This window comes from Macaca thibetana, chromosome 3, assembly GCF_024542745.1.
Source record: "Macaca thibetana thibetana isolate TM-01 chromosome 3, ASM2454274v1, whole genome shotgun sequence".
NCBI classification, from domain to species: domain Eukaryota; kingdom Metazoa; phylum Chordata; class Mammalia; order Primates; family Cercopithecidae; genus Macaca; species Macaca thibetana.
Window position 1 is genome coordinate 597,653 of NC_065580.1, and position 24,888 is coordinate 622,540.

Genomic DNA, 24,888 nt, shown 5'->3' on the forward strand with positions numbered 1-24,888 from the left:
TGTGATCTTTAAAAGATCTGCGGAAAGAAAGCACGACTTTAAAACATTGGTTAAAGAGTTCATTAAGATTCTGGTTGCAAGCAACAAACCTGACTCAAGTGGTCTTAAGTAGGTAAATAAGTAAGTTTCTTTTCTTTCCTTTTTTTTTTTTTTTTTTCTGAGATGGAATCTCTGTTGCCCAGGCTGGAGTGCAGTGTTGCTATCTCAGCTCACTGCACCCTCCGTCTCCTGGGTTCAAGCAATTCTCCCTGCCTCAGCCTCCCAAGTAGCTGGGATTACAGGCGCATGCTGCCACACCCGGCTAATTTTTGTATTTTTTTAGTAGAAATGGGGTTTTGCCATGTTGGTGAGGCTGGTCTTGAACTCCTGACCTCAGGTGATCCGCCCGCCTTGGCCTCTCAAAGTGCTGGGATTACAGGCATGAGCCACCGCGCCTGGCCAGTAAATAATATTTTCAAAAAGCAGTTTATTCACTCTTCCAACAATGGGCGCCCACTGCCTGCTCTGAGCTGGTCGCAGCTGCTCGTGCATGGGACACGCCTGTGCTTGTTTCCTGCTCAGCAGCTGGAGTGCTGACGTGTCCTCTGAGGGGTTTCAGATGGAGCCATGTTGGCACCGTAAGGGCTCTCTCTCCAGTTCCTGACCCATGTAGAGTGGGCGTGTCCCTCGTGGGCTGGTTTCCCGGCAGGCTCTTGCTGTGCCTGCAGCTATAAGCCTTTAGTCTGCGGATTTAGTCGCCTTTCCCCCTAGGTCCTGGCCTGACTTGTGTGTGCAAAGACCACCCTTGGACAGATTCCTGCGACTCCCGACGATCAGGTTTCAATCTCCAGGACATTCCTACAGAAGGCAAAGAAATGGATAACTTGTGTGAAAAAACTCCAGTGAATGGGGGTATCCCCCAAAGCAAAAACTTTCACTAGAAGTAGGGGGAGTAGATACTGTTTAGCCAAATGGAACAAACATTCACACACATCAGTGTAGAAAAAAGTATTTGATTTTGCCTCCCTTCAGTATCACAGGAGTACTGAAATAAAACAGCATTATTGAGCATCTACTCTGTAAATAGCGTTGTATTAATACTGGCAACCTGAAAGGGCAAAGTCGAAGAATGTCTTCTGCCTCGGCAAGCCTGCAGTTTGGGGAAGTTGATCCCTGATTCATTTTATTTAAAAGTCATTCACACATACACACGTAAATACAGAGATACATACATGTATAGCTCCATTCTATTTAATAATTTATATGTTGGCTTTTTTTTTTTTTTTTTTTTTTTTGAGACAGAGTCTCACTCTGTCACCCAGGCTGGAGTGCAGGGGCCGGATCTCAGCTCACTGCAAGCTCCGCCTCCCAGGTTCACGCCATTCTCCTGCCTCAGCCTCCCGAGTAGCTGGGACTACAGGCGCCCGCCACCTCGCCAGGCTAGTTTTTTCTGTGTGTTTTTTAGTAGAGACGGGGTTTCACCGTGTTAACCAGGATGGTCTCGATCTCCTGACCTCGTAATCCGCCCGTCTCGGCCTCCCAAAGTGCTGGGATTACAGGCTTGAGCCACCGCGCCCGGCCTATATGTTGGCTCTTTTTATACAGTAGTCATTTCTAGCAATTTTATTTTTATTTTTCATTTTTTTAGAGAGAGATCTCATTATGCTTCTCAGACTGGCCTCAACCCCCTGGGCTCAAGGGCTCTTCCTGCCTCAACCTCCCAAGTAGCGGAACTATAGACTTGAACAACTGCTCCCGCTTCTCTCTCTTCTTTGTAGATTTTTTTTTTTTTTTTTTTTTTTTTTTTTTTTTTTTGAGACGGAGTCTCACGCTGTTGCCCAGGCTGGAGTGCAGTGGCGCGATCTCGGCTCACTGCAAGCTCCGCCTCCTGGGTTCACGCCATTCTCCTGCCTCAGCCTCCTGAGTAGCTGGGACCACAGGCGCCCGCCACCGCGCCCGGCTAATTTTTTGTATTTTTAGTAGAGACGGGGTTTCACTGTGGTCTCGATCTCCTGACCTTGTGATCCGCCCACCTCGGCCTCCCAAAGTGCTGGGATTACAGGCTTGAGCCACCGCGCCCGGCCTGTAGATTTTATATATGTAATATAATGAACCACTGCACCCAGCTTCTCGTCTTCTATGTAGATTTTATATATGTAATACAATGAACCACTGCACCCAGCTCCTCTTGTCTTTTATGTAAATTTTATATATGTAATACAAAAATATACTCCTATATATAGAATTATGTCATTAAAAATATATCCTTATATAACAGATAAATACACATACACCATTCAAAAAATAGGCTGCTGTATAAAAGGGAGATGTAAAAATATCTCTTCTGAGTTTATATATATAGATATACATAATTTATACACAATTATGTAGATTTTATATAATACAATTATGTTTACATAAATGTTATGTACTGAAATTTAATAGGTATGTATGTAAAATTGGGGCTACTAGTTCTCACTGAGTCTATCAAATAAGTCACAGCTATAGCAACTCTTAGGTTATAAAAGTGAATATTAAATAACTATGAGACCAAATGCAGTGACTCACACCTGTAATCCCAGCACTTTGGGAGGCTGAGGCAGGTGGATCGCCTGAGGTCGGGAGTTTGAAACCAGCCTAGCCAACATGGTGAAGTCCCATCTCTAATAAAAATACAAAAATTAGCTGAGCGTGGGCACACGCCTGTAATCCCAGCTACTCGGGAGGTGGAGGTTGCAATGAGCCAATATCACGCCATTGCACTCCAGCCTGGGCAACAGAGTGAGACTCTGTCTCAAAAAAGAAAGAAATTTTAAAAATAAATATGAACTTAACATAATGAAATCTTGTACCAATCTTTATAAAATGAGCATCCACATGCTATATTAATTGATTATAAAAAGAAACCCCAGACGTTGTAGTGTAAGAATAATGCCTGAATTCCTTCACTGCACCATGACTTTGGGCTATCCCTGTTAAATATCTGCTGTGTTTTGATAAGCGGCTCTGAGCTGAGTGTTGAAGGCGTGAGAAGGGCGAAGATTATGGTGGAAACGAAATACAGGCGATGAGCAGTCGTGGTTCCGAAGGACACACAGGGAAATAGTGACTCCCAAGAAAGTAACCACTACAGGAGACGCTTCTGTGGAGACCTAGGGGAGCAGCATCCACACCCCGACAGTTCAGGGCCGTGCGGGGCGTGGTGGGGTGAGGAGGCACAGCGAGGGCCCCCCCCAGGGAGCTCTGTTAGCTGCTGTGGCCTCCGAGGCCGGGAGTCTGTGTGGGAGAAAGGTGGGTGGGTCCTGCCCCTGCATGGTGAACACACAGCCTGCGTCTGCTGGCTGAAGCCCTCCGAATCTCTGTGGGAGTATTAACTGTCTGAATAACTGACCTGTTCATAAGCAGAGTAGTGTTATATACGGTTTTTCTTTTGGGGGGCTTTTCAAGTTTTTTTTCCATATTAAACTGAAAAGTCCTTGAGGTGCTGGGTCATCACATGTGGATACTGTCCTGCAGTGGGTGCTTGGACTTTATTTGTTGAACGTTCATGATTATCACTGTCTCAGTGGTTATTTTTGTTTGTAATTATTTATGTTAATAATTTTAGCATCTAAAACTTTACTGGCGAGAAGCAAAGTACTTTTGCAACTTCACAGTTCAGGTAAAGGTGTTGTACAGCAATGAAACTTACGTTTATAAATGTTTTTAAAAGTGCTGCCACGTACGCATTATTTAATTCTCATGGTTACCCTAGAGAATAGGATACATATATGTTTGTTTGTTTGTTTAAGTAGAGATGAGGGGGTCTCGCTCTGTGTTGCCCAGGCTAGTCTCCAGCTCCTGGGCTCAAGCGATCCTCCCACCTTCGCCTCCCCAAAGTGTTGGGATTACAGGCGTCAGGCACCATGCCCGGCCAAAAAAGATATATTAAAAGTACATCTTTGACCAGGCATGGTGGCTCACGCCTGTAATCCCAGCACTTTGGGAGGCCAACGCGGGTGGTTCACCTGAGGTCAAGAGTTCGAGACCAACCTGGCCAACATGGTGAACCCTGTCTCTACTAAAAATACAAAATTAGCCAGTCATGGTGGCACGTGCCTGTAATCCCAGCTACTTGGGAGGCTGAGGCAGAAGAATTGCTTAAACCCGGGAGCTGGAGGTTGCAGTGAGCTGAGATCATGCCATTGTACTCCAGCCTGGCAACAAGAGCAAAACTCTGTTTCAAAAAAAAAGCAAGTATATTTTTTCCTTTAGCCTAAGCAATTGTATTCACTTTACTTAGTTTGCTGTGCAGTGATGTATTTCAAAATTATTAATGTGTTCAATACTCAAAGTGTTGGATAATGGATAAGGGAGAACAAAGTAAGTTCTCCTTCAATGGGGGCGAGTATACAACAATGGAGAAATGGGGTGTGTGTATAAACAAGAATGGGCCAGTGAATGTTATTCTCTGTACTTATATATGTATGTTTGAAATATTTTATGTTAAAAAAGTCAATGAAGTGTATTTTAGTAAATAAGTATACAATCTGTGATGAAGTAGGAATACATTAAATGTTGTTTAGGAAATTATGAAGTGTATTAGGTTGGTGCAAAAGTATTTGTGGTTTTTGCCATTTTATTTGCAAAAACCACAATTACTTGTGCAATAACTAGAATTTTACCTTGTGTTCTACAAATAAATTCTGTATCATAGTCTCCATAGTAGTATCACAGCTAAAGTATTGAAATGAGGGTTGTAAATACTGCACGGGAGAAATGAGATAACTCCTACTCTGTAAATAAGTGGGACATTACATCATATTCGTGGTAAGTCTGTTGTCGGTGTTGAGAGAAGTGTTCGCATGTCTGATGGTCCTTTTGCTCTTTTTGTCTCCCAACGAACAGTGGTTTATCAGATACTATCATTTCGGATATGATATCAAATTATCTGGTGCTTCCCAATCGAATCACCGTTCCACTTGTCAGTGAAGTTCAAATAGCTCAGTTGCGGTTTCCTGTACCAAAGGTAAGCGTGTCCTGGCATCCACTCACATTGAAAGACAGATCTTGGCTGCCTGTGGGTGTGGCATTGGGTGCCGTGACTCTTTGTGTCTCCAGCGGCCAGCTTGCCACATGGGTCTTGATGCCTTGACTGTTGCTCGTCCGCCACTCTCCTTAAGAGACTTGACTGATGGGCGCTGACCCTAAAGCTCATCACAGAGATAGCAGGATGGTTCTCCCCCCAGAGCTGTGTTCCTCAGAGGGGCCGGTAGAGATTTAAATCTGCAGAGGTACATGGCACAGACATCTTAGTTACCTCAGACGCACATACTGCATTTGTTTTTATTAAAATGGACAGCCCTTTTATTAAAATGGACAGGCACCAGTGTTCCTGGCAGTCATGATGAGAGCTTCGTATAATAATTCGTATATTTTCTCTCAGCTGTTAGAATTCCGTTGCCTCTGAAGCCATTTAATGAGTAACCTGGTAGAAGCAGCACTGATACAACAGCTGACCTGGATAAAATGGAAAGAACAGAACTAGATTTTTGTCGCAGCTCCTGAGTTTAGCTGTAGCTTTGCTTTTGTGGGCACATTACTTGGCGTAGCTGGGCCACAGTTTCATTGTCTGTAAAATGGGACAGCAACCACACACAGAGCTGGTTGCAGATACTGATGTCACCTTCATTTGAGCAAACGAAATAAATAACTGCAAGGTAGTCAAGAACATGAGATTCCTTCTGCTGACTGTGGAAGGGGTGGGTGGAGTGAAGGATCTCTCATGGGCTAAGGAGAGCTTTTCAGTCACTCAGGTGTTGGATCCCGTGTCTATTTAGTCTACCTGGACTTTGGACTCCAGAAGCCAAGTGAGCATTACCATCGTGGTGGTGTCTGTAGTAAGCGGTGCACACCACGTTATTTATTTTTACTGAAACAGGACGTGGTAAGTTGGTCTTGTTTCAGTGGGTATATTGTTTTTTTTGTTGTTGTTCGCTGAAGTAGAAGCAGATCGCTTTCTCCTGATGCCTTTTTACTTTTTCTGGTTTAATTAGATCTAAATAATGGTGCACAAGTTAACAGACACGCAGAGGCATCCTTATATTTTTTAAAAGTAACAATATGCCAGTTAATTTGGTGCTCAAATTGGTTATATCATTGGCATTCAACAGCTTTAATGTGATGCTGTATATTAGAAAAGAATGTCTTTTTTCCTTAACTTCTGACTCTCACCTCTGGAAATGTAGGAATCCCTTTACATGTAGAAATCCTCGTGCTCCTCTGCACCTAAGTCTCTCATGCTCTGAGTACAGGTGAGCACCTGAGCGTGCCTGGATCTGGCTGCCCTTAGCTACGTGGGCTTAACAGCCAGTGCCCTCAATAGATGTGGCCAGATTATCCCAGCTTTAGACGTATGAAAATATAAACAAGAGCTGCTTCGAGTTTTTGAAGTGTGTTCCTCTGTGGAGGGACATGTATTCCTGTGCTGATTGAATGAGGAATATCACTCTGTAATTTATTTATTTATTTATTTGTTTTTTTTGAGACAGAGTCTTGCTCTGTTACCCAGACTGGAGTTCAGTGGCGCAGTCTCGGCTCACTGCAAGCTCTGCCTCCCGGGTTCGCACCATTCTCCCACCTCAGCCTCCCAAGTAGCTGGGACTACAGGCGCCCACCACCATGCCTGGCTAATTTTTGTTTTTTAGTAGAGACGGGGTTTCACTGTGCTCGCCAGGATGGTCTTGATGTCCTGACCTCATGATCCACCCGCCTTGGCCTCCCAAAGTGCTGGTCTTACAGGCGTGAGTCCCTGCGCCCCGCGCCCGGCCATCACTCTGTAATTTTATAAAAGGATCTGTAGGGGCAGAATGCTTCCTACCAAAAGGTGACTTGAACATCTTTGTTTGCCTTGGAAGAAATAAGAGGGAATTTTTTATTCTTTTATCAATAAAACAGTATTTTAGGGAAAAGACTATGTTTGTTTGTTTGTTTGTTTATTTTGAGACAGGGTCTTGCTCTGTCGCTCAGGCTGGAGTGCAGTGGCGCCATCTCAGCTCACTGCAAGCTCTGCCTCCTGGGTTCAAGTGATTCTTACAGCCCAGCCTCCTGAGTAACTAGGACTACAGACATGTGCCACGATGCCTGGCTAAATTTTTTGTATTTTTAGTAGAGATGGGGTTTTGCCATGTTGGCCAGGCTGGTCTTGAACTCTTGGCCTCAAGTGATCTGCCCACCTCAGTCTTCCAAAGTGTTGGGATTACAGGCGTGAGCCACCGCGTCTGGCCAAGAGTATGTTTGAAGTCTATGAATAATACATATTTCAAAGTTGCAGTTTTCTTCTCTCTAAAATAAGTTTAATGACACTATTTCATAGGATTATTCTAAAAATGGAACAGCATAGTTACTGCATGTCTAATGCTTAGTGACAGGTCTGATACAACCTCTCGTGTTATTACTCACTGTAGCACCAGGATCTAGTACAGCTTGGTGGCCTGTGTCACCAGCCTCCTTGAGATAAGCACAGTGCTGTGCTGGGTCCTCTGCACTCGGCATCCCTCTGCCAGGAGCGCCGCGTGGGGCTGCCCGTCCTCGTGTCTCTGTGGAGGGGTCATCACTCCAGAAGCCCCTCTGTTCTCCTCTGAGCCAGCCCCACCCGGGCACTGCTGCCTTGCCCTGCTCTTGTTTTTCTCAGCACCTGCTTCTCCTGTACATGCTTACCGCGTTTCCCTGCTGCTGGGACGTAATCGGCACCAGAGGAGGGTCTTTGTTCCCTCTGCATGCCCAGTTCTTGAGACAGAGCCAGACACGTAGCTATCTTCCACGCCAGTTAAACGAGCCAGCCAAGGGTCTAAACTTCAGTTTGTTCTTCTTTTCAGGGTGTTCTAAGGATACATTTTATTGAAGCTCAGGACCTTCAGGGGAAAGACACTTACCTTAAAGGACTTGTCAAAGGAAAGTCAGACCCCTATGGAATCATTAGAGTTGGCAACCAAATCTTTCAAAGCAAAGTCATCAAGGAGAACCTCAGTCCAAAGTGGAATGAAGTCTATGAGGTAGGGTGTCGTGTCCGCTGTGTCGCTGGGGCGGTGGGCTGAGCCCTGAGCGGGGTGGCCAAGCTCTCATTCCAGCATGGTCATGTGGGACTGTGGCTAATTTAGGCCATCATTTCAATGTTCCTTGTTTAATTTCTCAAATTTAAAAAGTGTCGTACCTTCTCTCCCTACTACACAACATTCTTGTCATGTCAACAGGTAATGTTTTAAACCTTAATTATGTAATGCTATCATACTAAATGATCAGCAAAATATTTTTCATAACGTGAGTAGCTTGTCTTTCTAAGTATAAAATGTGGCCGGGCGCGGTGGCTCAAGCCTGTAATCCCAGCACTTTGGGAGGCCGAGACAGGCGGATCACGAGGTCAGGAGATCGAAACCATCCTGGCTAACACGGTGAAACCCCGTCTCTATTAAGAAATACAAAAAACTAGCCGGGCGAGGTGGCGGGCGCCTGTAGTCCCAGCTACTCTGGAGGCTGAGGCCGGAGAATGGCGTGAACCCGGGAGGCGGAGCTTGCAGTGAGCTGAGATCCGGCCACTGCACTCCAGCCTGGGAGACAGAGCGAGACTCCGTCTCAAAAAAAAAAAAAAAATGTATAAAATGTTATGTGCAGTTATTAATGCAGTAAACACAAAAATGAGGTTAGTTATATACCTCCTTGCAAGTTTTTTTAAAAATTAGGACATCTTCACATGTCAATGAATAGAGATCTACATGATTTTTAATAACCATTCCATTGAATAGACACCTTCATCTGCTTACCCAGAGAGGCCTAGGGCATTCAGGTCGGCATTACAAACAGTGCTGTACAAGTAGAATGTGAGTGTCTCTTTCTTCACTCAGCCAAGTTTTCCCCAGATAAAAGCTCTTTAAAGTGAAATTGCTGGATCAAGAGTTATGCATTTTTAAAGGACTGAAATATCTGTAGAATTACCCTTCAGGATAGTCGCGTGATTTACACTTCACCAGTTTTTAAAGGACTGATATATCTGTAGAATTGCCCTTCAGGACAGTCGTACGGTTTATACTCCACTGGTTTCCTCTCCCTGACTCCTTTGTCAGTCTGGTCTCTTGCCAATTTCTTACCCTGAGTGGTGCTAAGCAGACAACTTGTGGTTATTCCAAGATAGCATCTGAGTGGAGCCACTTCAGGACTAGAGCGATGTGTCCTGGATCTTTGGTCTGTCTCTTGCCTTGCACCAAGCTTGTGGTGACATACCATGACCTTGTTTTGGAGTGATTGAACTTGACCTATTGAGACACAATCCGGGATCCCTAGAAACAAGCGCTGTAGACACAGTCCGGGATCCCTAGAAACAAGCGCAGTAGACACGGTCCGGGATCCCTAGAAACAAGCGCAGTAGACACGGTCCGGGATCCCTAGAAACAAGCATAGTAGACTGTTACTGTGTGGCAGGTGTTTCAGTGACCTCCCGCATCAAGAGGTGTGTGTGACTTGACAATAAAAAAATAAGTGTTCTAAAAAGAATTTACTGGCTGGGTGCAGTGGCTCACACTGGTAATCCCAACACTTTGGGAGGCCGAGGTGGGTGGATCATTGAAGGTCAAGAGTTCGAGACCAGCCTGGCCAACATGGTGAAACCCTGTCTCTACTAAAAGTACAAAAATAAGCTGGATGTGGTGGCACATGCTGTAATCCCAGCTGCTCGGGAGGCTGAGGCAGGAGAATCGCTTGAACCCGGGAGGCGGAGGTTGCAGTGTGCCGAGATTGTGCCACTGCACTCCAGCCTGGGCGACAGAGCGACACTCCATCTCCAAAAATAAATAAATAAATAAATAAGGATTTACCACGAGAGAAAAGTACATGGTCATATTTACCACAGTCATCAGTCATCATACTCCGTGTATGACTCTATTAGTAAAAATGCGCTTAACTACTCACCATTGATGTTTTAGGCTTTAGTGTATGAACATCCTGGACAAGAATTAGAGATTGAGCTCTTTGATGAAGACCCAGACAAGGATGACTTTTTAGGAAGGTAATTAAAACCCTTCGTGATTATTGGAGGAGGGCATGGGGTCGGTTTTTTTTTTTTTTTTTAATCAAAAATATGTTTTAAAATACATTTATATGCTTGTTATATATTCATTAAATGGTTCTTAGATACAACAATTGTTTCACCTTGGATTTCTTAAAACATTTTGATTCCTAAAAGTTTCACATTTAAGAGAAGTGAATCTGCTAGATCTGTGCTGTCCATTACAGCAGCCACTAGCCTTAAGTTAATTAAAGTTAAATAAATTAAAAACTCTTTCTGAGGGGCACTGTCTTTCTTTACAAGGCTTAATAGCTACGTGCAGAACCTCCCCCGTGCTGAGTTCTAGTGGAGAGTTCTCTTCCAGATTGCAAAAATGGGTTTTTTAAGTTTTTTGAGTGCTGGATTAATTTTTTCAGTATATAGTAATTCACATTGGGAAAATAAATATTGATTTGTTCACTTCAATTGAACAACTAGTATAGCTTTAAAAATAAACTTTTAAAATGGTTGTTTGACCACCATTTGTTAATAATATCAATTATTTCTAATTTAACCTAATTAAGTTACTATTTGACTGAATTAATTGTGGCAACAAAGATGCAGCATAGAATACATTGGAGAGGTTCATACCTCATGAAGAATGGCCTTGCATGTTATGGCCTGACTTCAGAGTTCATAAGACTTCCTAGGACAACTAGGAACAGTTGAGAGATTTTAAGCCGGACAGGGATAGATCAGGTGCCATCTAGTTGTATCTGGCATCCTCGGGTGGTGCCAATCTTGGAAGTACAGGAGGTTTAGGGGAACTGGAATGGGCCTCCTCTCGGACGCACCGAGTGAGGGCGTCCATCGGGCTCGATGCAAGGGCGTCCACTGGGCTCGGTGCAACGTGGGTCTAGAGCCTGAAGCAAGGGTAGGGGAAGGTGAGGTTAGCGTTCACTGTGCAAGTGAGGAATCCACAGTAACACACAACCCTACCGAGAGGATGTATAAAATAAGAGGGTTGAGATGCTTTTAACATTTTTTGATGCATATAACATTGTAGGGAAGATGAGTTGTTTGTGTTTTTGTTTTACAACTCTAACCTCAGCTGGGTCAAACTCAGTATTCTGAGCTCACAGAAACTCTACCTCACTCTTACTCTCCTGACACTGGGGGTGAGCTGGAGGAAGCTTGTGGAAGAATAGTCTGTTCCTTGATAAATTATTAGCGTTTTGTTGCATTTCTGGAGTGCTTGTTCATAGACAAATGCTTAAGGTTGTTTCAGGAAGAAATGTGTTTCTATGTTCTAAAGTTGTTTCCGTAAGAAATGTGTTTCTATGTTCTAAAGTTGTCGTATTGTTATTTTTATAGTCTTATGATTGATCTCATTGAAGTTGAAAAGGAGCGCCTTTTAGATGAAGTAAGTTTCCCTGGAGTGTTGGTTTATTGACAGTTGTTGACTGAGTCCCTGCCCTGTGCCGGAGCGGCCACGAACCACCCCTTCACCATCACACAGTGCAGGAATCCTAATTAGTATGACATGAACGGCATTTACGTCACAAATACTAAGAATTTAGGCCTTTTAGAAATACCAAATGAAAGAAAGAAATTTAAGAGTCCATTCAGGTGCGTGTTGAGTACCTACCATATGCTGGGAATCCTTACGGATATGAAGCATAAACTGACGTTATTGCAGACAAACAAGCAATTCCCTGCAGGAGTAAGGGCAGGGATGTGCAAGATGCCCCCTAGTGATGGAGATTTTCAGGTGGTTGGAGAAGGCACAGTGCGGCCAGTGAGGCGTCTCTTGTGAGAGATGCCTGTAGAGACAGTGGGAATTCATGGCAAGGAGACTCGATTTCCACCATTTTATTGCTATCAGAATAAAAAGAATCAAAAAGAAAACATTTGTGGTGGCTTCTAAAAGATGGGTAAGATTTAGATAAGTGAAGAAAAATTAAACAAAAATGTTAAATTCTGCTGCTTTCATAATCACACGTTTCCGTGCCTTGAGAGTTCAGCATTCATTGGCCATGATATCTTGTTTTCCTGAGTGTGCCAGGCACTGGATGGATAGTCCTGCTCATGGCGTCTATCACTTAGCGTTTGAGGAGCATCTTTGATTAATTATTTTGTGACTTTTAAGCTGATACAAGAGTATACTATTTTATTAGTATAGAGTAATGAATTAGAACAAGCGGATTAAATCGTTTGATACTGAAATTCAGTATTTGGAATCAATGTTGTATTATCTCTTGTCCTGTACATTCCATTAAATGCCATTGGTGGAGCATGCTTGCCTGCAGACACAGGCGTAGGCCTGTGGTCCCAGCTGTGGGGGAGGCTGAGGCAGGAGGATCACTTGAGCCCAGCCTGGGCAACATAGCAAGACCCCATCTCAAAAAAAAGAAGTCTATTCATACAAGACTTTACTATCTCTAGATAGTGCTGGAAAACATTTGAATTCTTATGTGTAAACTAGGAATGATACTAGTACTTGCTTAGGGTTTCCGTTGGGGTCGAGGGGTTGGTGCGTGTAAAGCACTTAGAATGGTCTGCTCACCCCTGCTGCTGTCATCACCTCCAAACGTGCGGTCACTGGCACCCACAGCGTAGAGCTGGATATGGTGAGGCTCAGCCTTCATGTTACTGAGAACTGTGGATGCCTCACGGTTAGTGAGCAGCATGGAACATTTGTAGAGACTGAGTTTAATTTGGATTTTTGATTCAGAACTTTTGCTGAACATAAACATTTTTTCTCTTCAGTGGTTCACTCTGGACGAGGTTCCCAAGGGGAAGCTACACTTGAGACTGGAGTGGCTCACGTTAATGCCAAATGCATCAAACCTCGATAAGGTGCTGTGGAGTGTGTTCTCTTGAAAACTACCTAACCAACTACTCCTCATAACTGAGATCGGTCTCTTTCAGTTGTGTTGCTACTTGATTTTTTTAGCAGTTATAGCAGTAATTTTCCTTATTGTGTATTAAGTCAGTACAGTAGCATCAGGGATAAATTAAAGATAATGGAATTTTAGAAATGAAATGTATAGGTCATTCATGCCTGTTTTATCAGATCTTCGGTTTTGTGCTTGTTAAAGTGCAGGGATTTGTAGAGCCAGAAATCACCTGAGTGCTTCATTTAATTGACTTATATATGGAATAATAGTCTTGTTATTTAAAAGGTATTTATTGTTTTAGTTCTGTCTCTATTGCATGGATTGGATGGTTTCTCACCTTTCTTATTTTTAGCGTAATCAACATGATACAATCAGACAGAAACGGTCTCTAATCCTGTGGAAACATGGCTGCTAAGGCTTTTTTCCTATCCTTTTAGGTGCTAACAGACATCAGAGCTGACAAAGACCAAGCCAACGATGGTCTTTCTTCTGCATTGCTGGTCTTGTACTTGGATTCAGCAAGGAACCTTCCGGTAGGTAACACAGTGGTAACACCTTTGGGTGCTTATTTCCCAGCAACTGCTCTTGCTCGTAACCACTGCTTTGGCAGCACTGTGTGTCACCTGTTCTCGTCGTGTGTTTTCACTTCACATCCAAGTGCAGGAGAGTGGCAGTGGAGAGGGAGAAGTTAGTGTTTGCTCTGGGAGTACATACATTTCTGTTTATACATTTAGCTGGATTTATCCAGTATATAGGAAAAGAAGATGAATAGTGGTTAAGAGGAGAAGATAACTCCTTAGAAAATCACTAAGTATTAAAACTTGGTTGCCTTAGGATGGAAATTGTCTCTATTTGGAATGGGAATAAAATGAAGCAGCTCTGATTACAAAATCCAGACTCATCCTGGCTGTCGCAGGGCCGTGCGTGAGCTGCTGGGCCTTGGCAATCCCTGAGGTAAACATTAGGTGGCAGAACGGTGCTGCTGTACGAGCGAGCCGGCCTCTGGGTGCCTGGGATGTTTCTTGCAGAACAAAAGGAAGCCATGTCTCGGAATGACCTACTGCCAGATACAAGACACTCTGCCTAGAAGCATATACTTTTGTTTGTATCAGAATTGTTCATTCGTGGAGAAAACTGTAAAATATCATTTTATAGGTAATAACTGTAACCACGGAGAAGGAAGATCTTACTAATTCAATCTTGTGAGGTATAGTGTGTTCTCCCGTCATCCTACCTTCAACCCTGCTAGTGAGGATAGTGGTGTGGTCCTTAGTCATGTCATCCTGTTTGATGATTTTGGAGTGCCCATACACTTGTTGAGTAGGCACTCAGTCTTTATTTCATCATGTCCACAGCCACTTTTGTTGGAAGAAAGACTGTTGCCACCCGGTGCAGAAGTTTCTTTCCTCCCCAAGTTGTCTATTGCATAATGCCTCTCTACAGTAAATACTCATCCCCCAAGGGCATCTGTACATAAATTGTCTTCCTGTGTCTTGTCTCCCTTTGTCAGTGTTTACAGGGAGATAGACAAGAAGGCAAAGAAGAGTTTAACTCCCTTCTCAACACACACCCTGGACCTAAGTTATCAGCCTTTCAGTCCCCTGTAGTCTTGCCTTGCCGTGGTCAGACTACACTCCATAGTTCACGAGATGCACACCCTTGGCTTCCTCCAGCACCTTCCACGTTCTGAGAACTGTGCATTTCCTTGAGCTTTGCACAGAAATGAAGTAAATATTTGTGCACCAGTGCATTTTATTTAAAATGATGTACAATTAAGATATGATTGATCACTTATATTTCATACTGGGAGGATGTGATGTGATTGTACTCTTTGTTGTATGTAATTGTATATAATTGCACTGTTTATTTCAATGAAGCTTTCTTGACCGATTTTAACTTCCTAAAAGAATTCTTATATTTCTCTTAAAGTATTTACCTTGGTATTTGATCAGTCTTCCAGTCTAAAGTCTGTGACTTTATCTGTTACGATTTCAATTTGGAAAAAGTTATTTCATTACGTATTTAATCTTTCCACAGAATTTCTATACAGTAGAATTGTTGCTTTTAGCCATGGTAATGTTTGTTGTAAAGGCTTCCGTAATGCCTGGTGGAAGTGTTTCTATGTTAGGGTAGAGAGAATAGCATCAGTGAATTGGCTACAAAGGATTAGGCCTCTTTAGAACTGTGCGTTTTGTCACATTAAATTGAAATTTGAATAATGTCACATAAGCAAAAAAACAAAACAAAACAAAAACAACCCAAAGAGAATGTATTGATCTTCTGTTAAAAGGGCACTTTGTGCATGGAATGTGCTGTGGCCGTCAGAGGCAAAGGATCTTTGCAGAGCCGTGGCGTGCCCAGCGCTGGATTAAGGGGCGTCCCGCGAGCTGTGGGGTTCTTTGGCTCTGCCTCTGCACTGTCTGTGGTGCTCCTGGTGCTCTCATTGACTACAATCCACCATTCTCTGCTTTCTCCCCTGGCTCCACTGCCCTAAGAGCATCTACGAGGGAAACTTTGGGTGTGGCTACTTAAAAGAGAGGCGAGCGTCGGGACTAGTGTTTTGTGAAAATACCGCCTCAGTCTATAGAGCACTATTTGTGAGTCCTCCGGGGTTCTTTCTTCCTTTGTCTGTTTGGAAACTGCCAGAATGTGGACTGGAACTTCTAACGCAGTTGGCTGGCGGTGGACTGATGTCGCATGCTTTTATTTTCTTGCATGATTTTAATTATTGTGTATTTATTTATTTTGTGCTTGTTTTATGAACTGTAACACTGTTGTAACATTGGAGAGAACATCTGACCATGAGATGAACAACCGTGGCAAGTAGAGAAGCGGTCCTCCATTCCTTAGCTGCTGCTGGCTCGTTAAAAAAAAACCTCTCCTGAGGAAGAAATGAAGCCATAATGATTAAAATTCATTTTCTTGTGGTTCATCTCAATGTGAGATGTAAATTTTTTGGTAAACTTTCACAAAACTGTTTTAAAATCTACTGTCCCCTCCTTTTTTTTTTTTTGAGATGAAGTTTTGCTCTTCTTGCCCAGGCTGGAGTGCAGTGGCGCAGTCTCGGCTCACTGCAACCTCCACCTCTCAGGTTCAAGTGATTCTCCTGCCTCAGACTCCAAGTAACTGGGATTACAGGCACGAACCACCACGCCTGGCTAATTTTTGTATTTTTAGTAGAGACGGGGTTTCACCATATTGGCCAGGCTATTCTCCAACTCCTGACCTCAGGCAATCTACCCGCCTCAGCCTCTCAAAGTGCTGGGATTACAAGTGTGAGCCACCATGCCTGGCCTGCTATCCCTTCCTGATCAAACACGCAAGAGTCGGAACTAGGGCCTTCTTTGAAAACCCTGCTGTGTAATCAACTCTCAGTTCACTTGGGGATGGTCACGTGAAGATAGAAATTCACCCATTTTTTAAATAAAAATTTGCCTTCACTCACATGGTTTACCCAGAGCTCCTAAGGGAGGAGAAAACTATATTAAGTTTGTGATTCACTTTCTTTTAAGACACATAAAGAACTTCCCGGAGTGGATAATTAAGTGTATCTTTGTTCCCATCTCATTATATGTTGCCTGTGGTCTGTATGTCTGGATTCCTGTTCTGTTCTCTGTGTTTTCAGTAGAGAGCCGTTTTCACCTGCTTCAGAGCCACAGGGGGCCACAGCGTCTTAGTCATTAGCCTAGAAGGTCAGACTTCATCCAATCGACAGTGAGATTCTTACAGCCCAGTTGTCCTTTAATAGAGTATTGATAGCGCTTTGCATTTTTGTAGAGTTTTCATTTCTATTTCCAAAGGATTTCCCTATGCATTCTCAGTTTATTCTTTCTTTTTTTTTTTTTTTTTTTTTTTTTTTTTTTTTTTGAGACGGAGTCTCGCTCTGTTGCCCAGACTGGAGTGCAGTGGCGCAATCTCGGCTCACTGCAAGGCTCCGCCTCCCAGGTTCACGCCATTCTCCTGCCTCAGTCTCCCGAGTAGCTGGGACTACAGGCACCCACCACCATGCCTGACTAATTTTTTGTATTTTTAGTAGAGACAGTGTTTCACCGTGTTAGCCAGGATGGTCTCGATCTCCTGACCTCGTGATCCACCCGCCTTGGCCTCCCAGGGTGCTGGGATTGCAGGCATGAGCCACTGCGCCCGGCCTATTCTTATTTTTTAAAGTAGGGGGAGAGTAAGGGGCAAAACTTGAAGAGCAGGTATTTTGTTTATTTATTTATTTAAATTTTACTTTTAAATTCTAGGGTACGTGTGCGCAACGTGCAGGTTCAATTCATAGGTATACATGTGCCATGTTGGTTTACAACTCATCATTTACATTAGGTATTTCTCCTGATGCTATCCCTCCCCCAGCCCCCCACCCCCTGACAGCCCCCAGTATGTGATGTTCCCTGCCCCGTGTCCAAGTCTTCTCATTGGAAGAACAGGTATTTTGCCCTATCTTACAGATGAGGAAAATCAAGACCCTGAAGGGTTAGGTAAGCTGTTCAGAGTCACACCAATAGTAAATGGTAACCATGTGGTCTCTCTGGCTGTCTACTCATATATGTCTAAGGCCTTTTTAAAGTCAAAATGAGGTCAGCGGTACATAATAGCAGCATATTCTGTTACTTTTAAGAAAATAATTTTTTGCTTCTGGTGATAGCAGAAAATTTCATCATAGACTAGTATAAACATGACAAGATAGCTCCACTGTGTAAACTGTTAGTTTATCTCCAATAGCTTTTCCAAGTTGTTTTTTCCCATTCTGCAACCGCTTCCTTTTGCAGAAAGGAAATATCTCTGACCTCGTATCAGGAGGGTTACCAAAATCAGCTTTCCTGCAGCATTATCCAAGTTGCACAGTGTACTTCCTTATTAGAACATATGCATCACCTAAGATGTTCTGTAAAACAAATTTGAACTTTTTCTCCACCCATTGGGTTTCAACATGAAGCCAGATCAGTGCTTCCCCAGTTTTCCCCAGAGGGCTGAGACCCTTGCTGTCACTGGTGAAGGCTTTGATGGCTACCAACCCAGTGCTGTCTTACTTCCTACCTGCTCAAAAGCACCTTGAATCCCACTTCCAGGAGTGCATTACCACCAGCGATCCCCATCTGCAAACTTAGGACAACAGGAATTTCTCCCAGGCTGGAAACGACCTCTTCATAGTGTGGACTCTTTGCCCTCCTTCTTTTGATGAAATCCTGGGTTTTAATTTCAGGCTTGAACAAGAAGGACTTTCTCTGACTTATGGTGGCCAGCTTTGGCATCTTAAGCCTGATATGACAGCATACTTACTGAGCACTTTCCAGGAGCCAGGCAGGGGTCCCAGGGTGCTACATGTTTAATCCCCAGACCCTCATTATCACTTTACAGATAAGGAAATTAAGACACCAAGAACCCAGATGACACAGACTAGAGATTCCCAGGTACGGGGTCAGTGCGTGGCAGAGCTGGGATTGGAACTCAGCGTGGGCCCAGAGTTTGGGTGCTTGGTGCCTCCTGTCCACTCCACCCTAGCGCAAAGTGCATTTATTGTCACTTTATTAAGTTTATAGATTCATCAGTCTGTATATGGAATTCATCTGAGATGAGTGGTATTTGCACTGATGCCTTAAACATAACAGTGCTAGCTGGATAATAGCCACCACTGTGGAGGCCCCAGGCCTAATGATGTTAGGAGCTTTGTGCAAGTTATTTTGGCTGTCATTTAAAAAAAAAAAAAAAAAAAAAAAAAGGCTGGGCATGGTGGCTCACACCTGTAATCCCAGCACTTTGGGAGGCTGAGGTGGGTGGATCACGAGGTCAGGAGATTAAGACCATCCTGGCCAACATGGTGAAACCCCATCTCTACTAAAAAAAAAAATAAAAAAATACAAAAAATTATCCGGGTGTGGTGGTGCACACCTGTAGTTCCAGCCACTCGGGAGGCTGAGGCAGGAGAATCGCTTGAACCCGGGAGGTGGAGGTTGCAGTGAGCCAAGATGGCGCCACTGCACTCCAGCCTGGTGACAGAGCAAGACTCCATCTTAAAAAAATAAATAAATAAATAACAAAACAAAAAACACAGGTGGCTCCCACTGCTTCCTGATGGTGAGTGGCCCATGGCTGCAAGATGGGTAACTCCAGAGGCCTCCCGAGAGGGCACCTGCCTGAAGCACTTGCGTGATCTAGTCTGCCTCATCCCCAGAGCCACACAGCTGTCCACCACCTTACACAGCTTCTCCTGCAACCCCTACCTACACGCCACAGCCTCTCTCCTTGTTTTACTTTACTTGATGCATGTTAGAATAATAAGTGTCTTTGGTACAGGCCATATCTATCCAAAAGTGAGCTTCAGGAAGGGTTTGTAGTATATCTGAAGAATGTGAGTCCTTCTGGGCAGCAGAGTTCCCATCCTCATTGTGTATGAGCCCCTGGGAAGTGTGTGAAGGATGCGCTTGTCCAGGCTCCACCCAGATATGGACACAGTAGATCCAGGGACTTTTGAGAGCTCCACCAGCAGCTTTAGGGTCATGTAAATTCCTGCCTGGCCACATGTTCCATCTTCTCTCCTGGCCCAGCCTGCCAGTCATGGAAGATTGAGAGGCTAGTTATTCATCTTTCTTCATTATAAAATCTTTTGCTTAGCAAAAAAAAAAAAAAAAATAAACATTCAGTTCAGCTTGTCACAAGTTTGAAGTTAATTACAACTAAAATGATAAATTCTTTAATCTTGAATACTAGTCCTAGGAGCTTGCAAAACAACTCAGTCTTGTCCTTTTGAGGGCAAGAAACTAACAAATTGGAAAAAAAAAATCAATAAAAGTAAACATAAAACCCATAATCATAGGACTATATTTAGAGCCCAAGAAGCTTCTGTGGGGATGCAGCCAGCCTGACTTCTACCCCTGAAAAGGACAAGGAGCAGAGAGGAGTAGCTCCTCTGCTGGGCGTGGCTGGGAAGCTGCATCTCAGCAGCTGTTCCAGGACCTGACCTGGCCTGAGAGTGACTTGGGTGGCTGTGGCCCATTGATTGTGCTTCAAATAAAACCTTTCATTATGATTGGCATTTTAGGGGTTTATTCAGCAGAGAATAGTAAATAGAACCCTTTCCTAAAGTCCCACTCTTGTATTTTTGAAATCACAAAGAATCAAGAGGGTGGGTGTAGTAAAAGAATATTAGTCGTAGGGGATAAGGAGCTGTCTTTTGATATTCATGGATTAAAGGTTCATTCTAAGATAAAGTCTTGGGCATAAGGAATTTTATAGATGGCGTTTGGTTGTTTGTGTAATTCTAGTGGTTTTGTTTAAAGATTTTTGTTGTTTATTCCCATAAATTCTCATGTCTTTAACCTTACATAAACTTCATTGCATGTTTTATTAACCCTTGGCGTATTCGTTTTCTTCTGACTTGAAAGAGTAACCCATTAGAATTTAACCCTGATGTCTTGAAGAAGACCGCAGTTCAGAGAGCTTTAAAGGTAAACTGTTTTCCCTTCAGGTCACAGAGTTAATGAAAACATATTGAAAGAGATGATACTTTGTCTCATAAGTTTATTGGCAAATTACCTCCCATATTTATATAGTAACTAATTGTCTAGTGGAAGAGACCTTACTTTTGTTATCCAATAATTAGTAGTTAGAACTAATTTAAGTCAGCTTTGAAGGTAAATTTTATAAAGTACTGTATGACAAATTAGATTATTTTCCTGTTGGCCTTAGGCAACTCTAAGGTGATTTAAATATCTATTTTAATTGGATTCGAATTTGTGAAAATTGTGATATAGAAGTTCTACTTAAAATCTTAACTGATGTTTAAATCATGACTTAAAGGTATGCCTTGTGAACTGTGAATATGCATTTTAATATCACCTCTTCCAATATGTTGAGTTAGGGTCGTCTCTGAGTCACCAACGTCATGGCTTTTGGTGCTGCTGGGTTTGGGTGATAGATCTTTTGAGAAGCTTTCAATTTCATTAAATGAGGTCTATTGAAAACTAAGCTCCACTCCCTAAAATATGACATCCATGTGTGTTCTCTGGCAAATTGTTAAAAAGTTTTCTTAGGACTTAATGTTTTATTTTTTTTTTCTTTAATTTCTTTGAACATTTTAGGCTTTAATTTTGGGAGGACGTGGAGAATTTTAAATGTAATTATTTAAAGAAAATTCTGTCTGTCCTAAAGAAACAGGAACTGTTTTTATCCAGTCTCATCTGGAAAAAATGAGTTAGATTTCAAAAGTGCAGGAGACTGGCAGAGTCTGCTTTATAGTGTGGTGTTTGCGAACCCTCACTTTGTCCTGCTCCAGGGAGATAAGGTGTGGGTTACTGGAGGTTCCTCCTGTGGAGTACTAGTTAGCACAGTAGTTGAAACAACTGCGCCCTCCAGAACATTGGAAGGAATTACATCAAGACTCTTCTTTGCTACCTGAGAACATAACGTTAAGGCTGAAGGCCCTGAAATCAGACTGTATTTAAATTGCACCCCAACTACTCAGCAAGCAGTGTGACCTCCAACAGGACACTTCATCCACTCTGTTGTGTTATTCGTAGGGTAGAAGGAGTAGTATCCTCTTCATGGAATTGTTGAATACATTAAATAAAATAATACATACGAAAGCACCCAGTGTAGCTAGGATAATTATATTATAATTGATATGTTATTAAATCAGCTAATTTAGATTCCAAAAAATGCCCATTGTGTAAACATGCAAACTGAGGTTCAGATAGATGCAGTATTTAGGTCTCAATAATCAAGTGATAAATAGATTTGAGGTTTAAGTTCAAGACAGTCTGACTTAACCCTTATATTTTTATTATACTTTGTCCCTTTGACTTGTGCTGATGTATTTTGAATATTGCACTGTAGTAGAAAACTTAATGATTTAACCTTATTTCATAGAATTGAAAACATCATCCATTTTAAGATACATCATTCTTTTATGAACCACTAAGATTTTAAATGCCGTTAAGTTTTGACAGTGTTTATTTTATACTTGGAGAATTTTAGGCTTAGGATAAATAGTTTTATCATATCACTGACAGGTATAAACAGCAAATAGAAGCAAAATAAATTGGTTAGGGCAGCGACAGCTCTCACTACTGCCAGCCTCCCCAGAAAGGTGTATATTATCGATTTAAGATTCATTCTGTTTTTAGAGATGTTAGAAAGTTGGGGGAAAAAAGTATCCGTTTTAAAATTGACAAGATGCAGTCAATCTCTAGGAACAGGTGACCACTTTTTCAGAGATGAAGTGTTTATATTATTAGTTAAGGAGCAGCCTTTGCTTCTGTATCTGTGACAATAGAACTGACTTAGAAGTAGCAGTAGTTCATCTCCCCTGAAGTCAGGGGGTTCTGGCCTGGGGGTCTGCCATGAGCTACCTGTGGCTCCGGCCGGAGGGGACACAGCCTCCTGTGAGGCCAGAACTTAGTTACTTGGCCGTGCCTGACTGCGAGGGAGGTTCGCCAACAAAATCTTTATTTACAGAGGACTGTGCTCAGCTAAAACTTGGGAATTCTAATATTAAAGGAAAAAGGAGAAAATTAACTTAGGGGGAAAATTAGTATTCTCTGCCACAGTAATCTGTAGCCTTGAAAACTTTTTTAACAGTGCTTATTTCATTTTGCAGAATTCACATCCGAAAGATGAACCAGAAAATAGATTATCGCAGTAGGTTTGAGCTAGTAATATTTCTTTCGATAATGATAGGATTTTGACACCTGTTTCTGACATTGCTGTAGTGTTGAGGTTTGACTCTAAAATTATTTAACTCAAAAACATTTTTGTAACCTTCTAATTAATTTCCACTAACACAGACATTTAACTGCATCTTCTTGTGGGGCTAAGTTATAAATAAACCTCATGTCACACGTATGTGCTGTTTCACTATTTTCTCCTATCAGCTCTGTGCTCATGTACACTTCTTACCGTTTTTCCTGTTCCTGAATTTTTTCTTCATATTTGTATCTGCTTAATTTTAATATGATTCTAAACTGATGTTTATTCTTCCAGTCAAAATTATTTAGCAGCTGGTAAGCAAGATTTGATATATGAAAGCTTAAAAATGCTCAAACAGAAGACGCTAAGTTGAGAACATAAAACCATATATCTGACACGCTATACTATTTTTATTCCCACCAGAGAAATATTCTGAATTTTACATTCTTTTACATTTGTCTTTCCTCATGGTTTTTGGTTTCCATTAATTGCACTTTATTCGTTTTTGTTATCCTTGTAAATAAAAGAACTTTCGAAAACTGTAATTAACATTAAGAATTTTTAGAAGATTCAGTTTTCCAAAGTAGTTGGCTATAAAAATACCAGGCCCTAACCTTTAAAATTTGTGTGCAAAAGAAAGTTTTGTAGTTATGGTTTGGGGTGTGTGTAGCATATGTTTTCCCATTAAATTGTTTCAGATATTCCCTTAAGTATCAGAGATAAATAAAAATGACTACTTATATAAGCCAGTAATTTCATTTTTAGTTAAGACCCATTTCAAAATGTGTTTATTTATTTTGTCTGTTTTCTGTTTGTTTTGGGTAGTCAGGGAAGAAAATAAGCAGCAACCCAAATCCTGTTGTCCAGATGTCAGTTGGGCACACGGCCCAGGAGAGCAAGGTAAGGCACTGGCCCCCAGACTCAGCATTGGTGCCTGTCATGCGGGTGTTGTCCGTGTTGCCGTCTCACCTGGGGATACCAGGTTGCAAACACATTCAGTTGTGTGATAGTGTGGGCATCAAGACCAGGGCTTTTCATCTCTTTTTTTCTTAAATCAGTCATTCGATAGATAACCAGCTAGTTGAAATAGCAAGAAATACACTGTTCATTTTAAAAAATAACTTTAGCGGCTAGGTGTGGTGGCTCATGCCTGTAATCCCAACACTTTGGGAGGCTGAGGCGAGTAGATCCCTTGAGGTCAGGAGTTCGAGACCAGCCTGGCCAATATGGTGAAACCTCATCTCTACTAAAAATACAAAACTTAGCCCGGGCACAGTGGCTCACGCCTGTGATCCCAGCACTTTGGGAGGCCAAGGCAGGCGGATCACGAGGTCAGGAGATCGAGACCATCTTGGCCAACATGGTGAAACCCTGTCTGTACTAAAATACAAAAAAAAAAAATTAGCCAGGCATGGTGATGTGTGCCTGTAGTCCCAGCTACTTGGGAGGCTGAGGCAGGAAAATCACTTGAACCTGGGAGGCAGAGGTTGCAGTGAGCTGAGATTGCACCACTGCACTCCATCCTGGTGACAGAGCAAGACTCTGTCCCCCAACCCCCGCAAAAAAAAAAAAAAAAAAAAATAATACCCAAAGTTAGAGGCCGTCACTCATTGAACTGTTAACGGTGTTAGAGACATGCCCAGGTGCAGCACCCCCCTCAGTGCGGAGGCGCTATTACATGGATTCAGAAGTCATTACAGAACCGAGGCCAGGCCACACACACGAAGCCTTTATCTGTGGGCACACAAGCCGGGGCCTCGTGACACACTCTAAATGCTTTAGACCGTCTCGTTATCTTTTCAACACGTCCACAGTCAATATATAATAGTGTGTACCCGCAAATACATGTCTTGGAATTTAATGAAGGTCAACCTAAGCTTCTAGTTTTTTGTTTTATTTATTTTCTTTTTATTTTTCATTCTAAGCTTCTAAACACATAAAATGAGTAGCCCTTTCCCACAGAAAATGTCGCAGAGCTAATTGGATATTTCTTCCAGATTCGATACAAAACCAATGAACCAGTGTGGGAGGAAAACTTCACTTTCTTCATTCACAATCCCAAGCGCCAGGACCTTGAAGTTGAGGTATTTTATTTGCATTTTTTAACCAATTTGTTGAAATATCATTGACTATTTAAAGTGTACAATTTGCCGAGTTGTGACCCGTGTATACACCTGGGGATCCATTGCCACAATCAGGACAACCGGTAGATCCGTCCCCTAAGCTCCCTTGTTCTCCCTGTAACCCGGACCTCCCCCAGCCCCAGGCAAACACAGACCTGCCTTTGGTCACTGTAGATTACTGTTC

At 42.5% G+C, this 24,888-nt stretch overlaps 2 protein-coding genes across 5 annotated transcripts in view; one reads left to right on the forward strand and one right to left on the reverse strand.

Moving 5' to 3' along the window:
- Window positions 1–24,888, reverse strand: part of DYNC2I1 (dynein 2 intermediate chain 1) — an 850,736-nt gene that overhangs the window by 188,954 nt on the left and 636,894 nt on the right.
- ESYT2 (extended synaptotagmin 2) overlaps window positions 1–24,888 on the forward strand; it is a 102,290-nt gene that overhangs the window by 59,696 nt on the left and 17,706 nt on the right. For 3 of the 4 annotated variants that reach the window (XM_050785714.1, XM_050785715.1, XM_050785716.1), the window contains exons 8-16: window positions 4,867–4,987; window positions 7,836–8,012; window positions 9,933–10,015; window positions 11,369–11,417; window positions 12,764–12,853; window positions 13,332–13,427; window positions 20,280–20,342; window positions 23,407–23,481; window positions 24,579–24,665. In XM_050785714.1, coding sequence (XP_050641671.1) covers window positions 4,867–4,987; window positions 7,836–8,012; window positions 9,933–10,015; window positions 11,369–11,417; window positions 12,764–12,853; window positions 13,332–13,427; window positions 20,280–20,342; window positions 23,407–23,481; window positions 24,579–24,665 — 841 coding nt within the window. The remainder of the gene's footprint in view (window positions 1–4,866; window positions 4,988–7,835; window positions 8,013–9,932; window positions 10,016–11,368; window positions 11,418–12,763; window positions 12,854–13,331; window positions 13,428–20,279; window positions 20,343–23,406; window positions 23,482–24,578; window positions 24,666–24,888) is intronic. The other variant, XM_050785713.1, reaches the window with a different exon arrangement.